The sequence below is a fragment of the Oncorhynchus tshawytscha genome, linkage group LG04, assembly GCF_018296145.1.
Source record: "Oncorhynchus tshawytscha isolate Ot180627B linkage group LG04, Otsh_v2.0, whole genome shotgun sequence".
NCBI classification, from domain to species: Eukaryota; Metazoa; Chordata; class Actinopteri; order Salmoniformes; family Salmonidae; genus Oncorhynchus; species Oncorhynchus tshawytscha.
The window spans coordinates 4,566,756-4,591,755 of NC_056432.1; the positions used below are offsets into that span (position 1 = coordinate 4,566,756).

General features: G+C 48.2%; 1 protein-coding gene across 1 annotated transcript in view; it reads left to right on the plus strand.

Moving 5' to 3' along the window:
• The window catches only part of LOC112246529 (ras-GEF domain-containing family member 1B-A-like), a 43,174-nt gene that overhangs the window by 11,969 nt on the left and 6,205 nt on the right, over positions 1-25,000 (plus strand). The window contains exons 5-10 of the mRNA XM_042320237.1: positions 6,513-6,725; positions 7,330-7,404; positions 9,629-9,724; positions 11,256-11,358; positions 14,094-14,173; positions 17,170-17,265. Coding sequence (XP_042176171.1) covers positions 6,513-6,725; positions 7,330-7,404; positions 9,629-9,724; positions 11,256-11,358; positions 14,094-14,173; positions 17,170-17,265 — 663 coding nt within the window. The remainder of the gene's footprint in view (positions 1-6,512; positions 6,726-7,329; positions 7,405-9,628; positions 9,725-11,255; positions 11,359-14,093; positions 14,174-17,169; positions 17,266-25,000) is intronic.

Consider the following 25,000-nt stretch of genomic DNA (forward strand, 5'->3'; position numbering starts at 1 on the left):
GACCTGTCTTGGATGTAAAGTTACCCCATCATCCGATGCCACCAGACCTGTCTTGGATGTGAAGTTGATAAGAAGAGAATGCAGGGATGAGGGGGAAAAGAGAATAATAACATAATCATTTAGTTATCTTCTTGTTTCCCTTGGATCAGCGGTTGCTGGGTATATTTGAGAGGGCATGTGGAGCAAGGCATTTGCTGGGCTAGAGGTTTCAGGGGGTTGGTTAGTGGGGAAAGTTTGCTCGAGCCACAAAGCATTTTTTAATATATTTTTTTGCCTGGCCAAAAGAAAATAGCTATTGTTCAGCAGCTTGTCTGTGGCCCTACTTCTCCTTAGGCTGCAGTTGAATTGTTCCACTACTGCTGACTTGTATGTCACTAGCTTAGTACTGGTTTGCTTTGGTCAGCATCACAAATGGACCCCATAGGGCTCTGGTCAAAAGTGGTGCACTATATAGGGAATAGGGTGCCATTGGGTCCTGGTCTATAGTAGTGCACTATGTAGGGAATAGGGTGCCATAGGGTCCTGGTATAAAGTAGTGCACTATGTAGGGAATAGGGTGCCATAGGGTCATGGTCTATAGTAGTGCACTATATAGGGAATAGGGTGCCATTTGGAACATTAACCTTGGTTTGCTGTTTTCAGGGTTTACTTTGAGGGATGACTTCCTATGAAATGCTTGTACTTCTCTTGTTATTCTCTCCTTTAATGGATGTAAAAATGGAACCCCAAACTGCACCACAGCACATTTAGTTCCTCGGCTACTGCTGTTGCCGTTGATAAAATAAAAATAAACTTGATGATGAATTATAGCTGTGTAAGAACCAAAGAGAGGGTGATAACTTTAGCTGATACTGCTAACCCAGATAAACGTGTCCCTGCTTCATGAACTTAGCTAACCCATCTCTTTTTGTCTCTTTTTCATAATGGACCTGTAGCTCTGCGTTAAGATGGATGGTTTTTCACCATTGGGGACGGGAACACTGGGTACTTCCTGTAGCCTTGGCAGGCAAAATCTGTCCCCTTCCAACACCTATTCACAGGTTTACAGTGGTTACGTGCCTGGCTCCCAACGTTCTGTCCCCAATGTTCCACTTCCGTCCCCAATGTTCTAGTTCTGTCCCCAATGTTCTGTCCCCATCCCCAATGTTCTGTCCCCAATGTTGTAGTTCTGTCCCCAATGTTCTGTCCCCGTCCCTGATGTTCCATCCCCAATGTTCTATCCCCAATGGTATATCCCCAATGTTCTATCCCTGATGTTCTATCCCTAATGTTCTATCCCTGATGTTCTATCCCCAATGTTCTATCCCTGACGTTCTATCCCCAATGTTCTATCACTTTGTGGCGGCAGGGTAGCCTAGTGGTTAGAGCGTTGGTCTAGTAACTGGAAGGTTGTAAGTTCAAACCCCTGAGCTGACAAGGTACAAATCTGTCGTTCTACCCCTGAACAGGCAGTTAACCCACTGTTCCTAGGCCGTCATTGAAAATAAGAATTTGTTCTTAACTGACTTGCCTATAAAGGTAAAATAAAAATGTTCTATCCCCAATGTTCCAGTTCCATCCCTAATGGCCTTATACAGCTGGTTGAGTGCGGTCTTAGTGCCTGCATGGGTGCGGTCTTAGTACCTGCATGGGTTAGTGCCCGCGCTGAGGTCTGTTCAACGCTGGTCCGACCAATCTGATTCCACACTCCAAGACTGCTTCCATCACGTGGACTGGGATATGTTTCGTGTTGCGTCAGACAACATTGACGAATACGCTGATTCAGTGTGCGAGTTCATTAGAATGTGCGTTGAAGATGTCGTTCCCATAGCAACGATTAAAACATTCCCAAATCAGAAACTGTGGATTGATGGCAGCATTCGCATGAAACTGAAAGCGCGAACCACTGCTTTTAATCAGGGCAAGGTGTCTGGTAACATGACCGAATACAAACAGTGCAGCTATTCCCTCCGCAAGGCAATCAAACAAGCTAAGCGTCAGTACAGAGACAAAGAAGAATCTCAATTCAACGGCTCAGACGCAAGAGGTATGTGGCAGGGTCTACAGTCAATCACGGACTACAAGAAGAAAACCAGCCCAGTCACGGACCAGGATGTCTTGCTCCCAGGCAGACGAAATAACTTTTTTGCCCGCTTTGAGGACAATACAGTGCCACTGACACTGCCCGCAACTAAAACATGCGGACTCTCCTTCACTGCAGCCGACGTGAGGAAAACATTTAAACGTGTCAACCCTCGCAAGGCTGCAGGCCCAGACGGCATCCCCAGCCGGGCCTCAGAGCATGCGCAGACCAGCTGGCTGGTGTGTTTACGGACATATTCAATCAATCCCTATACCAGTCTGCTGTTCCCACATGCTTCAAGAGGGCCACCATTGTTCCTGTTCCCAAGAAAGCTAAGGTAACTGAGCTAAACGACTACCGCCCCGTAGCACTCACTTCCGTCATCATGAAGTGCTTTGAGAGACTAGTCAAGGACCATATCACCTCCACCCTACCTGACACCCTAGACCCACTCCAATTGGCTTACCGCCCAAATAGGTCCACAGACGATGCAATCTCAACCACACTGCACACTGCCCTAACCCATCTGGACAAGAGGAATACCTATGTGAGAATGCTGTCCATCGACTACAGCTCGGCATTTAACACCATAGTGCCCTCCAAGCTCGTCATCAAGCTCGAGACCCTGGGTCTCGACCCCGCCCTGTGCAATTGGGTACTGGACTTCCTGACGGGCCGCCCCCCAGGTGGTGAGGGTAGGCAACAACATCTCCACCCCGCTGATCCTCAACACTGGGGCCCCACAAGGGTGCGTTCTGAGCCCTCTCCTGTACTCCCTGTTCACCCACGACTGCGTGGCCACGCACGCCTCCAACTCAATCATCAAGTTTGCGGACGACACAACAGTGGTAGGCTTGATTACCAACAACGACGAGACGGCCTACAGGGAGGAGGTGAGGGCCCTCGGAGTGTGGTGTCAGGAAAATAACCTCACACTCAACGTCAACAAAACTAAGGAGATGATTGTGGACTTCAGGAAACAGCAGAGGGAACACCCCCCTATCCACATCGATGGAACAGTAGTGGAGAGGGTAGTAAGTTTTAAGTTCCTCGGCGTACACATCACAGACAAACTGAATTGGTCCACTCACACAGACAGCATCGTGAAGAAGGCGCAGCAGCGCCTCTTCAACCTCAGGAGGCTGAAGAAATTCAGCTTGTCACCAAAAGCACTCACAAACTTCTACAGATGCACAGTCGAGAGCATCCTGGCGGGCTGTATCACCGCCTGGTACGGCAACTGCTCCGCCCACAACCGTAAGGCTCTCCAGAGGGTAGTGAGGTCTGCACAACTCTCTGTTCAGTAAAACCTCCGATAGAAGTTTGGTAGTGGTACTGTACCATGTAAACAGTTTAAATTCCACATAGAATAAAATCACTGAAGAGAGACATATAGCCGGGGGTTTAGCTGACTGCGTTACAAACTATGTGCGCTTCAGAAGGGGGAAATGTCCATGTGTTGCTGCGATTGTAGACGACCTGATAGCTACCGTGACGAGAAGCTGCCATGTAGTGAATTGTAAGTGTCTCGTTTTTTAAAATCTCGTTCTTGATACCAATTTCTGGGGTGTTTTGACTGTTGTCTTGTCTATGCTAATATGGCTCAAATTCGCTAGCTAGCTGTAACGATGTATTTGAGTGACAACAAGTGCTCATTTTGCAAATGTATGTATGTTTGTTTATGTTTAAATGTAGTTTTGGATGTTGTCAACAATCTAAACTTACCAAGTCTGTTTTGCCCCTTAATTGCGCATGTGTCGCTTTTGTTGCTAAACAACTAACCCGTCTATATTATGGGTGTTTTCAGACACTAGACACATAAACATCGTGATGGCAACAGGAGTGAGTGCATTCCTGCTCTAAGTGCGGTATGCACTTAAGTCCTCCTCACTCTCTCTCTCTCTCTGTCACTCTCTCTCTCTCTCTCTCTGTCACTCTCTCTCTCTCTCTGTCACTGTCTCTCTCTCTCTCTCTCTCTCTCTGTCACTCTCTCTCTCTCTCTCTCTCTCTCTCTGTCACTCTCTCTCTCTCTCTCTCTCTCTCTCTCTCTCTGTCTCTCTCTCTCTCTCTCTCTCTCTCTGTCACTCTCTCTCTCTGTCTCTCTCTCTCTCTGTCTCTCTCTCTGTCACTCTCTCTCTCTGTCTCTCTCTCTGTCTCTCTCTCTCTCTCTCTGTCACTGTCTCTCTCTCTCTCTCTCTGTCACTCTCTCTCTCTCTCTCTCTGTCACTCTCTCTCTCTCTCTCTCTCTCTCTCTCTGTCTCTCTCTCTCTCTCTCTGTCTCTCTCTCTCTCTCTGTCTCACTCTCTCTCTCTGTCACTCTCTCTCTCTGTCACTCTCTCTCTCTCTGTCTCACTCTCTCTCTGTCTCACTCTCTCTCTCTCTGTCTCACTCTCTCTCTCTCTGTCTCTCTCTCTCTCTGTCTGTCAGTCTCTCTGTCTCACTCTCTCTCTCTCTGTCTCTCTCTCTCTCTCTGTCTGTCTGTCTGTCTGTCTGTCTGTCTGTCTGTCTGTCTGTCTGTCTGTCTGTCTGTCTGTCTGTCTGTCTGTCTGTCTGTCTGTCAGTCTCTCTCTCTCTGTCTCTCTCTGTCTGTCTGTCTCTGTCTGTCTGTCTGTCTGTCTGTCTGTCTGTCTGTCTGTCTGTCTGTCTGTCTGTCTGTCTGTCTGTCTGTCTGTCTGTCTGTCTGTCTGTCTGTCTCTGTCTGTCTGTCAGTCAGTCTTTCTCTGTCTCTCTCTCTCTGTCTGTCAGTCTCTCTCTGTCTCTCTCTCTCTGAGCTAAGCTGTCTGATTCCATAACAAAGAGAACCTTCTGGCACTGGTCAGGTGGTCCTCACCAGGAAGTGATGTCACAAAGCCAGGAAAAAGAAGAGCGGGGGGGGGGAGTGATTGTCGGCCTGACCGTCTGTTCCCTTCTCAGATACCAGAGTTGAGGGTGGCGGAGGCATAGTAGAAGGCTTAGCGCCCCCTAAACCCCCCAACCCCCCACCCTGTTCAACAGTACCATTTGTCACAAGGAGCTCCCGCTGCGTGGAAATCTCCAGGAATAGTTTCTAATTATAGCCAGACAGAGCCCCCTTCCCTTAACCCCCATGTCTGTGGAGGACAGAAGACTCACCAGATGGCAGGATACTTTGAAGTGCCCCCCACCCACCCCGACCCGAGGCCGTCTCTCTGGTGTCTTGCTCGACCACTAGCCTGATCCCAGATCTGTTTGTGCTGTCTTGCCAATTCCAATCATCATTGTCGTGACCAGAGCAAGAGAACAGCATCAGATCTGGGATCAGGTTAGTCTTGCGTCGTCCAACTGTACTCAGAAGCTGCTCATCTGTAGTTGCTTACAAATGCTGTTTTGAATGAAAAGAAAATTGTACAACAGATTGACCTTTACATTCCCCAAGTGTCTCAGCAGCACAGCGATGCTTCAGAAAAGGGGGGGGGGACAGATGAGTTGAATTTCTGGGTGGACAACAACACACATACAGTTTGAAGGAAAAAACATTTTTTTGAGAAAAGTGCTGCTTTCCCACGCTGGTCTGGCCCGCTTTTGAACTGAACTTGAGACTTGTTTGCAGAACCTTCTGTAGTTTCCCTTGGCTTGAATTGGCAGACAGGAGGTGGAGGGAGACGGGATGTGGTCACAGAAAGCCTCCTTCTCTTTCCTTGAACCTCATACCAGCGGGATGGAAAGGGGCCGTGACCGGGAATTGTCTCTCCACACACCACTCCCTTCATTCCTCCTTCCAGCTATATAGTTACTATATTTAATGCATAACATGCCTGTGAACTCAATGAAACTGACGTCCTGTCTTCCTCCCTACATCCCTCCCTCCCTCCATCCCTCTTCCTCTTTTTCATCCCTCTTCCTCACCCTCTGTCCCTCTTCCTCACCCTCCGTCCCTCTTCCTCTCCCTCCCTCCATCCCTCTTCTTTTCCCTCCATCTCTCTCCCTCATCCCTCTCCCTCCCTCCCTCCCTCCCTCCCTCCCTCCCTCCCTCCCTCCCTCCCTCCCTCCCTCCCTCCCTCCCTCCCTCCCTCCCTCCCTCCCTCCCTCCCTCCCTCCCTCCCTCCCTCCCTCCCTCCCTCCCTCCCTCCCCCTCCCTCCCTCCATCCCTTCCTTCCTTCCTCCCTCCCTCCCATCCCTCTCCTGTCCCTCCATCCCTTCATCCCTCTTCCTCTCCCTCCATCTCTCCCCTCCATCTCTCCCTCCATCTCTCTCCCTCCATCGCTCTCCCTCCATCTCTCTCCCTCATCCCTCTCCCTCCATCCCTCCATCTCTTCCTCCCTCCATCCCTCTTCCTCTCCCTCCATCTCTCTCCTTCCATCCCTCTCCTCTCCTCTCCCTTCCTCCCTCTTCCTCTCCCTCCCTCCATCCCTCTCTCTCCCTCCGTCTCTCTCCCTCCATCTCTCTCCCGCCATCCTTCTCCCTCCCTCCCTCCGTCCCTCCCTCCCTCCAGCTGTACAGGAAGGTGGTTCACCAGATGATTCAGGTCCTAATCAGGAAGCTGACTACTCTGAGCCAGTACGAGGAAGCTCTGGTCAAGATCAATGCTACGGCTACAGACAGACTGACCGTGCTCAAGGCCAAGCCTCAGGCCATCCAGAGGGACATGCTGTCCATCTGCAATGACCCCTTCACCATGGCCCAGCAACTCACTCACATAGAACTGGTGAGAGACAGACAGGCAGACAGACAGACAGACAGACACAGCAACGCACTCACATAGAACTGTTGAGAGACAGACAGGCAGACAGACAGACAGACAGACACAGCACCGCACTCACATAGAACTGTTGAGAGACAGACAGACAGACAGACAGACACAGCAACTCACTCACATAGAGCTGTTGAGAGACAGACAGACAGACAGACAGACAGACAGACAGACAGACAGACAGACAGACAGACAGACAGAACTCACTCACATAGACAGACAGACAGACAGACAGACACAGCAACTCACTCACATAGAACTGGTGACAGACAGACAGACAGACAGACACAGCAACTCACTCACACACACTACATGACCAAAGGTATGTGGACACGTGAACTGGTGAGAGATACTGTTCATATTGCTACTTGTCATCAGCTATGTTTTAGCCTTCAGTTTGTTGTCCGTACATTAAAACAGTTGTGTTATTTTCAGCTGTGGCCTGCATCATAACAGCTCAATATTTACAAGGGGGATGTGAACGTTTATTGACGTCATCAACCTGACTGAACGCATTCAAAGAAAGATGGAATTTATTGAGTTGCTTTTCCCTTTTCAGGAGAGACTGAGCAACATCGAACCAGAGGAATTTATCCAGGCTTTTGAGAAGAAAGACCTTCTGGACAATGATAAGGTAATGAGTCTGCATGCTTATCTACAATAGGTCACTGGTATGTTATGGAACAGGCTACAGTTGGCTAGAACCCTGTGGTGTGATAAGGCAGATAGAACCCTGTGATAATGCAGGAATAACCGTGTGATAATGCAGTCAGAACACTGTGATAATGCAGGTAGAACCCCGCGATAATGCAGATAAAACCCCGCGATAATGCATATAAAACCCTGTGGTGGAACGATGCAGATAGAACCCCGTGGTGTGATAATGCAGATAGAACCTCGTGGGGTGATGATGCAGATAGAACCTCGTGGGGTGATGATGCAGATAGAACCCCGTGGGGTGATGATGAAGGTAGAACCCTGTGGGGTGATAATGAAGTAGGAACCCTGTGGTGTGATGATGCAGATGGAACCCCGTGGGGTGATAATGCAGATTGAACCCCGTGGGGTGATGATGCAGATAGAACTCTGTGGTGTGATGATGCAGATAGAACCCCGTGGTGTAATAATGCAGATTGAACCCCGTGGGGTGATGATGCAGATAGAACCCTGTGGTGTGATGATGCAGATAGAACCCCGTGGGGTGATGATGCAGGTAGAAACCTGTGGTGTGATAATGCAGGTAGAACGCTGCCTTATATTGCTAAAATCTGAAGGTTAGTAGATTTGGTTCCATCCGTCTCCACTAGTACTAATATCTATCTCCAAGTAGTTATACAATACAGTTGGCTATCACCACCATGACCTACATTGCTTAAATCAGAAGAGCAGTGATTTGGCTCTATCTAGAGTCTAGAGCCACCAGTTTCCTTTCCAGACAGTCACTCATTATGGACTCTACTGAAACTGACCCCATGGTGGGTCAATGTGAGGACACCATTTTGTGTCAGTAAGGTATGTATCCCGGGGCGGCAGGGTAGCCTAGTGATTAGAGCGTTGGACTAGCAGCTGAAAAGTTGCAAGTTCAAATCCCCGAGCTGACAAGGTACAAATCTATCGTTCTGCCCCTGAACAAGGCAGTTAACCCACTGTTCCTAGACCATCATTGAAAATAAGAATTTGTTCTTAACTGACTTGCCTAGTTAAATAAAGGTTAAATAAATAAATAAATCCCCAGACATACCTGTAGTAGTAGACCAAATATCTGCTGTCCCTCTCTTCCTGTTCCTTTAAACATCCCTCTGTCTGTCTGCAAGGGACACAATGTTTTGGTTGTATCGCTATGCAACCACTCGGCCACAAAACAGCCACCACGAGGGTTTTGTTTTGGGTCTGTGTGCGCGTGCTCGCCAGCGTTCGGCTGCTAGGCAACAGGGGTGTTTTCTGGGGTTATTTTGGCGTCCTTTTTCTTTGTGTGTGCCTTGGGCTACCCCTCTATATCCACTTCCAAAGGGGTGTGGGTCTTCGTGTTGACCACTTTTGGCCATTGTGTGAGGGAGAGAGGAGAAATGCGTAAAGCTAAAGGAATGTAAGGTATTTATAATTATTCAGCTCCGCTAAATAATGTGAATAGCTAGCTAACACCCTGTCGGTGTGACTCGAAGCATAGTGCCAAAGTCTGCAATAATAGTCTAATTACAAAGACATCTATAAAGCCTATACACCCATCTGGGGAGCTAGGTTCACATTTTTAAATACAGAATATAAATATATAAATATAACGGCTATTTGTCAAACTGTATTATTAATTTTGTAATTGACAAAATACTCAATTAGCAATGAGCTAAGGAATGGTAATGAAATGCTATGCTACTGGTGCTAATGAAATGGTATCTATACTATGCTAATTAAATGCTATGCTACTGGTGCTAATTCAATGGTATCTATACTATGCTAATTAAATGCTATGCTACTGGTGCTAATTCAATGGTATCTATACTATGCTAATTAAATGCTATGCTACTGGTGCTAATGAAATGCTATGCTACTGGTGCTAAGTCAATGGTATCTATACTATGCTAATTAAAATGCTATGCTACTGGTGCTAATTCAATGCTATGCTACTGGTGCTAATTAAATGGTATCTATACTATGCTAATTAAATGCTATGCTACTGGTGCTAATTCAATGCTATGCTACTGGTGCTAATTAAATGGTATCTATACTATGCTAATTAAATGGTATCTATACTATGCTAATTAAATGCTTTCCTACTGGTGCTAATTAAATGCTATGCTACTGGTGCTAATTAAATGGTATCTATACTATGCCAATTAAATGGTATGTCTTTATTGCTACAGAGCTGTTTCAGCGACCAGAAGAAGGCTAGTAGCCTGGAGGCATATGTACAGTGGTTCAACAGACTCAGCTTCCTGGTGGCCACAGAGATCTGCATGGTGAGTGGTTGGGTAGATCTGAGTGGTTGGGTAGATCTGAGTGGTGAAGGGTTGGGTAGATCTGAGTGGTGAGGGGTTGGGTAGATCTGAGTGGTGAAGGGTTGGGTAGATCTGAGTGGTGAGGGGTTGGGTAGATCTGAGTGGTGAGGGGTTGGGTAGATCTGAGTGGTGAAGGGTTGGGTGATCTGGGGTTGGGTAGATCTGAGTGGTGAGGGGTTGGGTAGATCTGAGTGGTGAGGGGTTGGGTTCTGAGTGGTGAAGGGTTGGGTAGATCTGAGTGGTGAAGGGTTGGGTTCTGACTGGTGAGGGGTTGGGTAGATCTGAGTGGTGAGGGGTTGGGTAGATCTGAGGGTTGGGTAGATCTGAGTGGTGAGGGGTTGGGTAGATCTGAGTGGTGAGGGGTTGGGTAGATCTGACTGGTGGGGGTTGGGTAGATCTGGGGTTGGGTAGATCTGAGTGGTGAAGGGTTGGGTAGATCTGAGTGGTGAAGGGTGAGGGGTTGGGTAGATCTGAGTGGTGAGTGAGTGGTGTTGGGTAGATCTGAGTGGTGAAGGGTTGGGTAGATCTGAGGGTGAAGGGTGGGTTCTGGGGTGAAGGGTTGGGTAGATCTGAGTGGTGAGGGGTTGGGTAGATCTGAGTGGTGAGGGGTTGGGTAGATCTGAGTGGTGAGGGGTTGGGTAGATCTGAGTGGTGAGGGGTTGGGTAGATCTGAGTGGTGAGGGGTTGGGTAGATCTGAGTGGTGAGGGGTTGGGTAGATCTGACTGGTGAGGGGTTGGGTAGATCTGACTGGTGAGGGGTTGGGTAGATCTGAGTGGTGAGGGGTTGGGTAGATCTGAGTGGTGAGGGGTTGGGTAGATCTGAGTGGTGAGGGGTTGGGTAGATCTGAGTGGTGAGGGGTTGGGTAGATCTGACTGGTGAGGGGTTGGGTAGATCTGAGTGGTGAGGGGTTGGGTAGATCTGAGTGGTGAGGGGTTGGGTAGATCTGAGTGGTGAGGGGTTGGGTAGATCTGAGTGGTGAGATCTGGGTTGGGTAGATCTGAGTGGTGAGGGGTTGGGTAGATCTGAGTGGTGAGGGGTTGAGATCTGAGTGGTGAGGGGTTGGGTAGATCTGAGTGGTGAGGGGTTGGGTAGATCTGACTGGTGAGGGGTTGGGTAGATCTGACTGGTGAGGGGTTGGGTAGATCTGAGTGGTGAGGGGTTGGGTCTGAGATCTGAGTGGTGAGGGGTTGGGTAGATCTGAGTGGTGAGGGGTTGGGTAGATCTGACTGGTGAGGGGTTGGGTAGATCTGAGTGGTGAGGGGTTGGGTAGATCTGAGTGGTGAGGGGTTGGGTAGATCTGACTGGTGAGGGGTTGGGTAGATCTGACTGGTGAGGGGTTGGGTAGATCTGACTGGTGAGGGGTTGGGTAGATCTGAGTGGTGAGGGGTTGGGTAGATCTGAGTGGTTGGGTAGATTTTTCGCTGTTGTTGACTTGTTTTTCGCTGTTGTCTTGTTGGTGTTGTTGACTTGTGTTGTTGATGTTGTTGACAGCCCGTAAAGAAGAAGCAGCGAGCGCGAGTCATGGAGTTCTTCATCGACGTGGCACGGGAGTGCTTCAACATCGGCAACTTCAACTCCCTCATGGCCATTATCTGTAAGTGTTGTTGTTGTTGTTGTTGTGCTTTTGCACCCCGACCTTGTGACAACTCACTCACCGGCTCACTTGCTCTAAACACAAAAGGCTTTTTGTCGACAGTCAGGAAATCCGATTAGTAAATGCAATCTGTATTTCAGCGAGACTTTGTACCTTCCTAAACCCTATAACAGCTTTAACCCAAAACGAAAATTACAGTGTTTTATTTATTCACTTTAAATAGTCTTTCAAATATTGCTTATTGACTTTTATAGGAATACTTCCCCCCCAAAAAGTAACACATTCGGCCATAGAAATTGTCCTTGACCTGAACAGAAAGTGTAACTTCAGGCTTCAATTGATAATCTTGAGCAGATTGGCTCTAATGCGTCCCGATCTATCTTCGACTCCAGCTTGTGACCTTCCCCAGGGTCCAGGCACAAAAGTCTGGGTTAGTTTGGGGTCCTTGCCCCAGGCTTTTGGCGGCCTGAGCCAGCCGACCGGGTACAGGGGGGGGGGGTCCTGAGTGGCCAGGGAAGAGGGCAGCTGGTCAGGCCTTGAGGTTCGGGAGGAGGGGGTGGATAATGAGAGGAGGGGCAGCTGAGAAGTCCTACACAAACACCCATATAGACAGATGGTCAGCACTGACCAGAGAGGGAAGGATGGAGGGAGAGGGGTATTGGCAGGCGAGGGAAGGAGGGAGGGAGAGAGGGTATTGGCAGGCGAGGGAAGGAGGGAGGGAGAAAGGGTATTGGCAGGAGAGGGAAGGCAAAAGGGGATGGTGGGAGGGAGGAACGGCTGGGTGGAGGGAGGGTGGAGGCCCTAGGAGTACCAGCTGTCCCAAGCCCCTCTCTCCCCGGAGATGAAGCCACAAGCAGAGCCCCTCAGTCTCCAGGGACCCATAGGGAGATATTACAGGGTCAGAGGGTTATAAAAAGGAAAGACAAACAGGACCCTGGGAAAATAAGCACAAAAAAAATATGTCCTCCTGAATACAGATGCACTCACACACACCTGATTTACCATATGGGAAGCAGAGTGATTACCAGAGAGAGGTTAGAGATGGAGAGAGAGAGAGGTCAGATGTGGAGAGCGAGAGGTTAGAGGTGGAGAGCGAGAGAGAGAGGTTAGAGGTGGAGAGCGAGAGAGAGGTTAGAGGTGGAGAGAGAGGAGGTCAGATGTGGAGAGCGAGAGGTTAGAGGTGGAGAGCGAGAGAGAGAGGTTAGAGGTGGAGAGCGAGAGAGAGGTTAGAGATGGAGAGAGAGAGAGGTCAGATGTGGAGAGCGAGAGGTTAGAGGTGGAGAGCGAGAGAGAGAGTTAGAGGTGGAGAGCGAGAGAGGTTAGAGATGGAGAGAGAGAGAGGTCAGATGTGGAGAGCGAGAGGTTAGGGTGGAGCGAGCGAGAGGTTAGAGGTGGAGAGCGAGAGAGAGAGGTTAGAGGTGGGGAGCGAGAGAGAGAGAGATGGAGAGAGAGAGGTTAGAGATGGAGAGGTTAGAGATGGAGAGAGAGAGAGGTTAGAGGTGGAGAGCGAGAGAGAGAGGTTAGAGGTGGGAAGCGAGAGAGAGAGAGGTTAGAGATGGAGAGAGAGAGGTTAGAGATGGAGAGAGAGAGGTTAGAGGTGGAGAGCGAGAGAGAGGTTAGAGGTGGAGAGAGAGAGAGGTTAGAGGTCGAGAGCGAGAGAGAGAGGTTAGAGGTGGAGAGAGAGAGAGAGGTTAGAGGTGGAGAGAGAGAGAGAGGTTAGAGGTGGAGAGAGAGAGAGAGGAGGTTAGAGGTGGAGAGAGAGAGAGAGAGAGAGAGAGAGAGAGAGAGAGAGAGACGCGGCAGAATACCTGACCACTGTGACTGACCCAAACTTAAGGAAAGCTTTGACTATGTACAGACTCAGTGAGCATAGCCTTGCTATTGAGAAAGGCCGCCGTAGGCAGACATGGCTCTCAAGAAAAGACAGGCTATGTGCTCACTGCCCACAAAATGAGGTGGAAACTGAGCTGCACTTCCTAACCTCCTGCCCAATGTGTGACCATGTTAGAGACACATATTTCCCTCAGATTACACAGATCCACAAAGAATTCGAAAACAAATCACATTTTGAAAAACTCCCATATCTACTGGGTGAAATTCCACAGTGTGCCATCACAGCAGCAAGATTTGTGACCTGTTGCCACGAGAAAAGGGCAACCAGTGAAGAACAAACACCATTGTAAATACAACCCATATTTATGCTTATTTATTTTATCTTGTGTCCTTTAACCATTTGTACATAGTTAAAACACTGTATATATATAATATGACATTTGTAATGTCTTTATTGTTTTGAAACTTCTGTATGTGTAATGTTTACTGTTAATTTGTATTGTTTATTTCACTTTATATACTCACTTGATATATTATCTACCTCACTTGCTTTGGCAATGTTAACACGTTTCCCATGACAATAAAGCCCTTGAATTGAATTGAATTGAATTGAGAGAGAGAAAGAGGTGGAGAGAGAGGTTAGAGGTGGGGAGAGAGAGGTTAAAGGTGGGGAGAGAGAGAGGTTAGAGAGAGAGGGAGGGAGGGAGAGCGGGATGGAGAGAGGGAGGGAGAGGGAGGGAGGGGGAGGGAGGGAGGGTGAGAGGGAGGGAGGGAGGGTGAGAGGGAGGGAGGGTGAGACTCCAGCTCAACAATGGGTACAAGGAGGGGGGTCTGTCTCAATTGAATTAAAGCTGTGTGTGCAGCTCATTTCTCACCCTTCTCTCTTGTCTTGCTCTCTGCAGCTGGGATGAACATGAGTCCTGTGTCTCGACTGAAGAAGACCTGGAGCAAAGTCAAGACGGACAAGTTTGACATCTTGGAGGTAATTGCTTGTTCACCTGCTGCACTGAGGGTCATACAATCTAGTTGCCTAGCAGCTTCAAAAGTCAGCTAGTTGCCTAGCAGCTTCAAAAGCCAGCTAGTTGCCTAGCAGCTTCAAAAGTCAGCTAGTTGCCTAGCAGCTTCAAAAGCCAGCTAGTTGCCTAGCAGCTTCAAAAGCCAGCTAGTTGCCTAGCAGCTTCAAACGCCAGCTAGTTGCCTAGCGAACCTTCCCATGTTCCACTGTAAGCCTTGTGGTGTTTGAAGTGGTATTGCCACAGGGATACTCTACCTTCAGAAGTGTTGAAATGGGGATGGGTAGCCCCAGACAGCGTGCTCTACCTGGGGTTCAGATCAAACTAGCAACCTGGGGGTCCATGGAGGAGCCAGGTATGGACCTTCAAGTCAGGAGATGTAAAGTAGCAGATTAAAGGGACAAACCAGGTCCCAGTGGAACCCAGGAACAGGTTTCTCTCTCGCCACACCTCCCTCATTACTCTACTACTCTCTCTCTCTCTCCCCTCTCTCTCTCTCTCTCTCTCTCTCTCTCTTCCTCTCTCTCTCTCTCTCTCTCTCTCTCTCTCTCTCTCTCTCTCTCTCTCTCTCCCTCTCTCTCTCTTCCCCTGTCTCTCTTCCCGTCTCTCTCTTCCCTGTCTCTCTCTCTCTCTCTCTCTCTCTCCTCTCTCTCCTCTCTCTTCCCCTGTCTCTCTTCCCGTCTCTCTCTCTCTCTCTCTCCTCTCTCTCTCTCTTCCCTGTCTCTCTTCCCGTCTCTCTCTCTCTCTCTCTCTCTCTCTCTCTCTCTCCTCTTCCCCTGTCTCTCTTCCCGTCTCTCTCTCTTCTCTCTTCCCGTCTCTCTCTCTCTCTCTCTCTCTCTCTCTCTCTTCTCTCTCTTCCCTGTCTCTCTCCCCCGTCTCTTCCCCTTCTCTCTTCCCGTCTCTCTCTCTCTCTCTCTCTCTCCTCTCTCTTCCCTGTCTCTCTTCCCGTCTCTCTCTCTCTCTCTCTCTCTCTCTCTCTCTCTCTCTCCCCTGTCTCTCTCTCTCTCTCTCTTCCCCTGTCTCTCTTCCCGCTCGCCCTCTCTCTCTTCCCGCTCTCTCCTCTCCCCTGTCTCTCTCTCTTCCCCTCTCTCTCTCTCTCTCTCTCTCTCTCTCTCTCTCTCGCTCTCTTCTGTCTCTCTCTCTCTCTCTCTCTCTCTCTCTCTCTCGCTCTCTGTCTCTGTCTTTGTCTGAGAGTGTTGATAGCTGTGGCATTCGGTTATTGTCCTCCCTGTGTTGATAGAGGTCAGAGGTCAGAGTGTTGATAGCTGTGATGTTGGGTTATTGTCCTCCCTCCGTTGTTTTGAGAGGTCAGAGTGTTGGTGGGCTGGTTTGATGACTCCATCTGTCTTTCAGTTTATGTGCGTCCAGTCTGATTTGTCAGGGACGGTTTACGTGGGACTGTGAGTGATTGATAGTCATTGAGATGCCTTCTCCCACAAGCATTCAACCTTTTTGGGGGAAGGGAACTCCAAGCCTGGCCAATGACTAACAACCATATTGTACCATACGGTGCATTCAGAAAGTATTCAGACCCCTTGACTTTTTCCACATTTTGTTAAGTTACAGCCTTATTCTAAAATGGATGTAAATTGTCCCCTCCCCTCTTCATTCTACACACAATACCCCATAATGACAAAGCAAAAACAGTTTTTTCAAAATTTTTGCAAATGTATATATTTTTTGATGTTGAAATATTACATTTACGTTAGTATTCAGACCCTTTACTCAGTACTTTGTTAAAGCAACTTTGGCAGTGATTACAGCCTCCAGTCTTCTTGGGTAATGACGCTACAAGCTTGGCACACCTGTATTGGGGGAGTTTCTCCCATTCTTCTCTGCAGATCCTCTCAAGCTCTGTCAGGTTGGATGGGGAGCGTTGCTGCACAGCTATTTTCAGGTCTCTCCAGAGATGTTCGATCAGGTTCAAGTCTGGGCTCTGGCTGGTCCCCTCAAAGACATTCCCTTGTACTTTGCTCAGTTCATCTTTCACTTGATCCTGACTAGTCTCTAAGTCCCTGTCGCTGAAAAACATCCCCACAGCATGACGCTGCCACCACCATGCTTCACTGTAGGGATGGTGCCAGGTTAACTCCAGACGTGACGCTGGGCATTCAGGCCAAATAGTTCAATCTTGGTTTCATCAGACCATGGAATCTTGTTTCTCATGGTCTGAGAGTCTTTTGGTGCCTTTTGGCAAACTCCAAGTGGGCTGTCATATGCCTTTTACCGAGGAGTGGCTTCCGTCTGACCACTCTACCATAAAAGCCTGATTGATGGAGTACTGCAGAGATGGTTGTCCTTCTGGAAGGTTCTCCCATCTCCACAGAGGAACTCTAGAGCTCAGAGTGACCATCGGTTTCATGGTCACCTCCCTGACCAAGGCCCTTCTCCCCGGATTGCTCAGTTTGTCCGGGCGGCCAGCTCTAGGAAGAGTCTTGGTCATTTCAAACTTCTTCCATTTAAGAATGATGGAGGCCACTGTGTTCTTGGGGACCTTTAATGCTGCAGAAATGTTTTGGTACCCTTCCCCAGATCTGTTGGGGAAGCACCTGACCTTAATTTCGTGTCTGAAAACTTATGTAAAAAAAAAAGGTATTTATTTTGATTATATTTTAATGTGTAAAAATGTCTTTAAAACCTGTTTTTTTTAGCTTTGTCGTTATGTGTAGATAGCTGAGGATTTAAAAAAAAAAATCAATTTTAGAATAAGTCTGTAAACGTAACAAAATGTGGAAAAAGTCCAGGGGTCTGAATACTTTCCCGAAGGCGCCGTATGTTTAGACATTTTAGCGAACAGTATTGCAGTCAATTGTTATCCCGTTCAGACTAAAGCATACGATGCAATCTCACTCTCTAATGAAGAAGAATCAGACGTTTCTAAACTACATTTTCTTTGAACGAAGATCTGACTTTATGCTCAGCTGACACTGTGATACTGATCTCCCCCTGTCTCTTCCTCCCTCAGCACCAAATGGACCCTTCCGGTAACTTCTACAATTACAGAACGGCGTTGAGAGGAGCGACACAGAGGTCTAGAACAGCCAACAGCACTAGAGAGAAGGTGAGCCTCGATACTTTCACTCACATCTGAGATTCAGGACCCGGTATCTCATTCAACGTGTTAGAGTAGGAGATCTAGTAGATCTAGGAGATCTAGTAGATTCTGATTTCTCCAAATGGTGGGAACGTCCACTGTTCTCCCAGAGACCATCTATGTAACCCTGTAACCCTGTAACGCAAACCCAGAGCTCGTTTATGTAACCCAAACCCAGAGCCCGTTTATATAACCCTAACCCAGAGCCCATCTATGTAACCCAGAGCCCATTTATATAACCCTAACCCAGAGCCCATCTATGTAACCCAGAGCCCATTTATATAACCCTAACCCAGAGCCCATCTATGTAACCCAGAGCCCATTTATATAACCCTAACCCAGAGCCCATCTATGTAACCCTGTAACCCAGAGCCCGTTTATATAACCCAGAGCCCGTTTATATAACCCTAACCCAGAGCCCATTTATATAACCCTAACCCAGAGCCCATTTATATAACCCTAACCCAGAGCCCATTTATATAACCCAGTAACCCAGAGCCCGTTTATATAACCCTAACCCAGAGCCCATTTATATAACCCTAACCCAGAGCCCATTTATATAACCCTAACCCAGAGCCCATTTATATAACCCAGAGCCCGTTTATATAACCCTAACCCAGAGCCCATTTATATAACCCAGAGCCCGTTTATATAACCCAGTAACCCAGAGCCCGTTTATATAACCCAGTAACCCAGAGCCCGTTTATATAACCCAGTAACCCAGAGCCCGTTTATATAACCCAGTAACCCAGAGCCCGTTTATATAACCCTAACCCAGAGCCCATTTATATAACCCAGAGCCCGTTTATATAACCCTAACCCAGAGCCCATTTATATAACCCAGTAACCCAGAGCCCGTTTATATAACCCTAACCCAGAGCCCATTTATATAACCCTAACCCAGAGCCCGTTTATATAACCCTAACCCAGAGCCCATTTATATAACCCTAACCCAGAGCCCATTTATATAACCCTAACCCAGAGCCCATTTATATAACCCAGTAACCCAGAGCCCGTTTATATAACCCAGTAACCCAGAGCCCATTTATATAACCCTAACCCAGAGCCCATTTATATAACCCTAACCCAGAGCCCATTTATATAACCCAGTAACCCAGAGCCCATTTATATAACCCAGTAACCCAGAGCCCGTTTATATAACCCTAACCCAGAGCCCATTTATATAACCCAGTAACCCAGAGCCTGTTTATATAACCCAGTAACCCAGAGCCCGTTTATATAACCCTAACCCAGAGCCCATTTATATAACCCTAACTTAGAGCAGAGCCCATTTATATAACCCAGTAACCCAGAGCCCGTTTATATAACCCAGTAACCCAGAGCCCATTTATATAACCCTAACCCAGAGCCCATTTATATAACCCAGTAACCCAGAGCCCGTTTATATAACCCTAACCCAGAGCCCATTTATATAACCCTAACCCAGAGCCCATTTATATAACCCTAACCCAGAGCCCATTTATATAACCCAGTAACCCAGAGCCCGTTTATATAACCCAGTAACCCAGAGCCCATTTATATAACCCTAACCCAGAGCCCATTTATATAACCCTAACCCAGAGCCCATTTATATAACCCAGTAACCCAGAGCCCGTTTATATAACCCAGTAACCCAGAGCCCGTTTATATAACCCTAACCCAGAGCCCATTTATATAACCCAGTAACCCAGAGCCCGTTTATATAACCCAGTAACCCAGAGCCCGTTTATATAACCCTAACCCAGAGCCCATTTATATAACCCAGTAACCCAGAGCCCATTATATAACCCAGTAACCCAGAGCCTGTTTATATAACCCTAACCCAGAGCCCATTTATATAACCCTAACCCAGAGCCCATTTATATAACCCAGTAACCCAGAGCCCGTTTATATAACCCTAACCCAGAGCCCATCTATGTAACCCAGAGCCCATTTATATAACCCTAACCCAGAGCCCATCTATGTAACCCTGTAACCCAGAGCCCGTTTATATAACCCAGAGCCCGTTTATATAACCCTAACCCAGAGCCCATTTATATAACCCTAACCCAGAGCCCATTTATATAACCCTAACCCAGAGCCCATTTATATAACCCAGTAACCCAGAGCCCGTTTATATAACCCTAACCCAGAGCCCATTTATATAACCCTAACCCAGAGCCCATTTATATAACCCTAACCCAGAGCCCATTTATATAACCCAGAGCCCGTTTATATAACCCTAACCCAGAGCCCATTTATATAACCCAGAGCCCGTTTATATAACCCAGTAACCCAGAGCCCGTTTATATAACCCAGTAACCCAGAGCCCGTTTATATAACCCAGTAACCCAGAGCCCGTTTATATAACCCAGTAACCCAGAGCCCGTTTATATAACCCTAACCCAGAGCCCATTTATATAACCCAGAGCCCGTTTATATAACCCTAACCCAGAGCCCATTTATATAACCCAGTAACCCAGAGCCCGTTTATATAACCCTAACCCAGAGCCCATTTATATAACCCTAACCCAGAGCCCGTTTATATAACCCTAACCCAGAGCCCATTTATATAACCCTAACCCAGAGCCCATTTATATAACCCAACCCAGAGCCCATTTATATAACCCAGTAACCCAGAGCCCGTTTATATAACCCAGTAACCCAGAGCCCATTTATATAACCCTAACCCAGAGCCCATTTATATAACCCTAACCCAGAGCCCATTTATATAACCCAGTAACCCAGAGCCCATTTATATAACCCAGTAACCCAGAGCCCGTTTATATAACCCTAACCCAGAGCCCATTTATATAACCCAGTAACCCAGAGCCTGTTTATATAACCCAGTAACCCAGAGCCCGTTTATATAACCCTAACCCAGAGCCCATTTATATAACCCTAACCCAGAGCCCATTTATATAACCCAGTAACCCAGAGCCCGTTTATATAACCCAGTAACCCAGAGCCCATTTATATAACCCTAACCCAGAGCCCATTTATATAACCCAGTAACCCAGAGCCCGTTTATATAACCCTAACCCAGAGCCCATTTATATAACCCTAACCCAGAGCCCATTTATATAACCCTAACCCAGAGCCCATTTATATAACCCAGTAACCCAGAGCCCGTTTATATAACCCAGTAACCCAGAGCCCATTTATATAACCCTAACCCAGAGCCCATTTATATAACCCTAACCCAGAGCCCATTTATATAACCCAGTAACCCAGAGCCCGTTTATATAACCCAGTAACCCAGAGCCCGTTTATATAACCCTAACCCAGAGCCCATTTATATAACCCAGTAACCCAGAGCCCGTTTATATAACCCAGTAACCCAGAGCCCGTTTATATAACCCTAACCCAGAGCCCATTTATATAACCCAGTAACCCAGAGCCCATTTATATAACCCAGTAACCCAGAGCCTGTTTATATAACCCTAACCCAGAGCCCATTTATATAACCCTAACCCAGAGCCCATTTATATAACCCAGTAACCCAGAGCCCGTTTATATAACCCAGTAACCCAGAGCCCATTTATATAACCCTAACCCAGAGCCCATTTATATAACCCAGTAACCCAGAGCCCATTTATATAACCCTAACCCAGAGCCCATTTATATAACCCAGTAACCCAGAGCCCGTTTATATAACCCACTTACAGACTGACCAAACCGGCTTTGCATGTGTGTCTGTGTGCCATGTTGGCTTTATCTATCCCCACCAGACACGTTCCTGACACGCTGGTTGAAATCCCAAAACCAATTGTGAACCAAATTATATTAATTTGGGGACAAGTCGAAACAAACATTCATGAACCTTTAGCTAGCTCGGAGTCATACAAAATGGTCTGTTCTCTACTTAATCCACAGATAAAAAGGGGGAACCGAGTTACTTTGATTGAATATCTCCTCGTTCTGCTACATCTTCTTCTTCTGTGGATTTTATATGGCGCTTGACAACCAACTTTTAGGTGCATTACTGCCACCAACTGGACTGGAGTGTGGACCTCGTTCATCTTTCAATCCGACACGTGGATAAAGGCTTGTTTAAAACCAATGAGTAGATGGGATAGGCGGGAACATGCAGTTTGCCAAGCGTCACAAATTGAACCAAGTTCTATTTTAGCACCCTACTCAGACGCTCGTTGACGAACGCCAACTGGATGGATGAAATTAATGAATGACGGTGTATGTGTCCGATTTATTTTGCAGCGCGGCCGGGTTTGGTCAGCATTGTTAGCCAAGAAAACTAACAAATGTTCCAGCTCTTCTCACGATTGATAAGCAGCAACTCATTGTGGAGATGGTGGTATCACGTGTTCCTCACCATCACGTGTTCTTTACCGTCACGTGTTCTTTACCGTCACGTGTTCTTTACCGTCACGTGTTCTTTACCGTCACGTGTTCTTTACCATCACGTGTTCTTTACCGTCACATGTTCTTTACCATCACGTGTTCTTTACCATCACGTGTTCTTTACCATCACGTGTTCTTTACCATCACGTGTTCTTTACCATCACGTGTTCTTTACCATCACGTGTTCTTTACCATCACGTGTTCTTTACCATCACGTGTTCTCACCATCACGTGTTCTTTACCGTCACGTGTTCTTTACCATCACGTGTTCTTTACCGTCACGTGTTTACTTTTACCATCACGTGTTCTTTACCATCACGTGTTCTTTACCATCACGTGTTCTTTACCATCACGTGTTCTTTACCATCACGTGTTCTTCACCATCACGTGTTCTTTACCATCACGTGTTCTTTACCATCACGTGTTCTTTACCATCACGTGTTCTTTACTATCACGTGTTCTTTACCATCACGTGTTCTTTACCATCACGTGTTCTTTACTATCACGTGTTCTTTACCATCACATGTTCTTCACCATCACGTGTTCTTTACCATCACGTGTTCTTTACCATCACGTGTTCTTTACCATCACGTGTTCTTTACCATCACGTGTTCTTTACTATCACGTGTTCTTTACCATCACATGTTCTTCACCATCACGTGTTCTTTACCATCACGTGTTCTTTACCATCACGTGTTCTTCACCATCACGTGTTCTTTACTATCATTTAACCAGAAAACAAGTGGTTCGAACCCATTCTGATCAGGCATGTCCGGAAAGCAGCCTTCCGTGTTGGTCTGATGGGTCTTCATCGTCACTGCTCAGTCCTCTCATCTTATTTACACTAAACTTTTGTTTCGGTGAGGACATCATTACATAATGAAGCCTCTGAAGCAGAGAAGTCAAGACATAAATAGGTCATCTAAGGGTATGGATGTCAAAGAGAACTCATTTACTCCTTTTCAGTTAAAGGGGGGGGGCTGCTTCCTGCCAGTTCACTTTCTCTCTCTCTCTCGCATTTCTGTCTGTCTCTCTCTCACATTTCTGTCTGTCTCTCTCTCTCTCGAATTTCTCTCTCTCTCTCTCTCTCTCTGTCTCTCTCTCTCTGTCTCTCTCACTCGCATTTCTCTGTCTCTCTTTGTCTCTCTCTCGGTCTCTGATTGCGTCTTTCTCTCTCTATCCCACACTGACCTGAGCGCGTGTGAACCCGCCAGCCTGTTCCAACCCGGCGTCAGTCTAGCGGTTTAGCCTAGTGTGTAGCAAGTTCCGGAAGGAAGGGTAAACATCAACAAGTTGTTTATTGATGTACTGTCAATATGTATTAGGTTAGCGAAAGTGTTAGTGTAGAGTCAACAAAATGGGTTAGCTGAGGGTTTCTGTTAGGGAAGTGAGGGGGAGGGGGGGTGCTGTGTAGTGTGTAGATGTTGATTGTTGTGAAGGGCTCTGATTGGCTGCCCAGACAGACTGTAAGGGGTCATAAGACGGAATGTTCCAACTTCCGAGGCAGAACACTGGTCTTATGACTTCTTCTAGAGAGGGTTTTTGTTTATGGGTCAAAAAAGTATATTTCCCCACACGGGGTGGACTGTATGGACCTTTCTGGAACATACAGTCCAGTGGTAACTTTGTTTATGCAACATGTTCCCAGATCTCTGTCTCTCTCTCTCTGTCTCTCTCTGTCTCTCTCTCTGTCTCTCTGTCTCTCTCTCTCTGTCTCTCTCTCTCTCTCTCTCTCTCTCTCTCTCTCTGTCTCTCTGTCTCTCTGTCTCTCTCTCTCTCTCTCTGTCTCTCTGTCTCTCTCTCTCTCTCTCTCTGTCTCTCTCTGTCTCTCTCTCTCTCTCTCTCTGTCTCTCTCTCTGTCTCTCTCTCTCTGTCTCTCTCTCTCTCTCTCTCTCTCTCTCTCTCTCTCTGATCTGTTCTGTTTGTTTTGGGCCACAGTGTCACTGAGAGGGCAGGGAGACTGAAATAATAGTGTACATACTATGCTGTTTACAGTATTCAATTTGATAGAATACCATTTTTGTTATTCTACAAGCATGTCCTTGTTTGGTACAAGCATGTTCTCGTCTTCTTACACTGCCGGACCAGTGTGTTCGGGGCAAACTGTTGATCACTTTCAGAGAACCTGTCTGTTGTCACCATCTCTCATCGCTTCCATATAGGATATCCCGTTCCCTCCCTTCCCAGCTCCCTCCCTCCATCCTTCCCTCCATCCCCTCCTTCCCTGCACCCTCCCTCCCTCCATCCTTCCCTCCCTCCCTTCCCTCCCTCCCTTCCCAACTCCCTTCCTTCCCTTCCCTTCCCATGTCCCTCCCTGATCAAATAAAATCCCCTGATTTGATCCCTCCATTTCCCCGATTTCCATCCTTCCCTCCCTCCCCTCCCTCTCCTTCCCTCCATCCTTCCCCACCCATCCCTCCATCCTTCCCCACTCCCTCCCTCCATCCTTCCCCGCTCCCTCCATCCTCCCTCCCTCCCCTCCCTGCTCCCTCCCTCCATCCTTCCCCCCTCCCTCCCTCCATCCTTCCCCACTCCCTCCCTCCATCCTTCCCTCCCTTCCCCCATCCCTCCCTCCATCCTTCCCTGCTCCCTCCCTCCATCCTTCCCCCTTCCCCACTCCCTCCCTCCATCCTTCCCCACTCCCTCCCTCCATCCTTCCCTGCTCCCTCCCTCCATCCTTCCCTCCATCCTTCCCTCCCTATCCCTCCCTCCCTCCATCCTTCCCCGCTCCCTCCCTCCATCCTTCCCCACTCCCTCCCTCCATCCTTCCCCACTCCCTCCCTCTCTCCCTTCCCCCTCCCTCCCTCCATCCTTCCCCACTCCCTCCCTCTCTCCTTCCCCCTCCCTCCCTCCATCCTTCCCCACTCCCTCCCTCCATCCTTCCCCCTCCCTCCCTCCATCCTTCCCCACTCCCTCCCTCCATCCTTCCCCACTCCCTCCCTCCATCCTTCCCCACTCCCTCCCTCCATCCTTCCCCACTCCCTCCCTCCATCCTTCCCCACTCCCTCCCTCCATCCTTCCCCACTCCCTCCCTCCCTCCATCCTTCCCCACTCCCTCCCTCTCTCCCTTCCCCCTCCCTCCCTCCATCCTTCCCCACTCCCTCCCTCCATCCTTCCCCACTCCCTCCCTCTCTCCCTTCCCCCTCCCTCCATCCTTCCCCACTCCCTCCCTCCCTCCCTCCCTCCCTCCCTCCCTCCCTCCCTCCCTCCCTCCCTCCCTCCCTCCCTCCCTCCCTCCCTCCCTCCCCCCTCCCTCCCTCCCTCCCTCCCTCCCTCCCTCCCTCCTTCCCCCCACTCCCTCCCTCCATCCTTCCCCACTCCCTCCCTCCATCCTTCCCCACTCCCTCCCTCCATCCCCTTC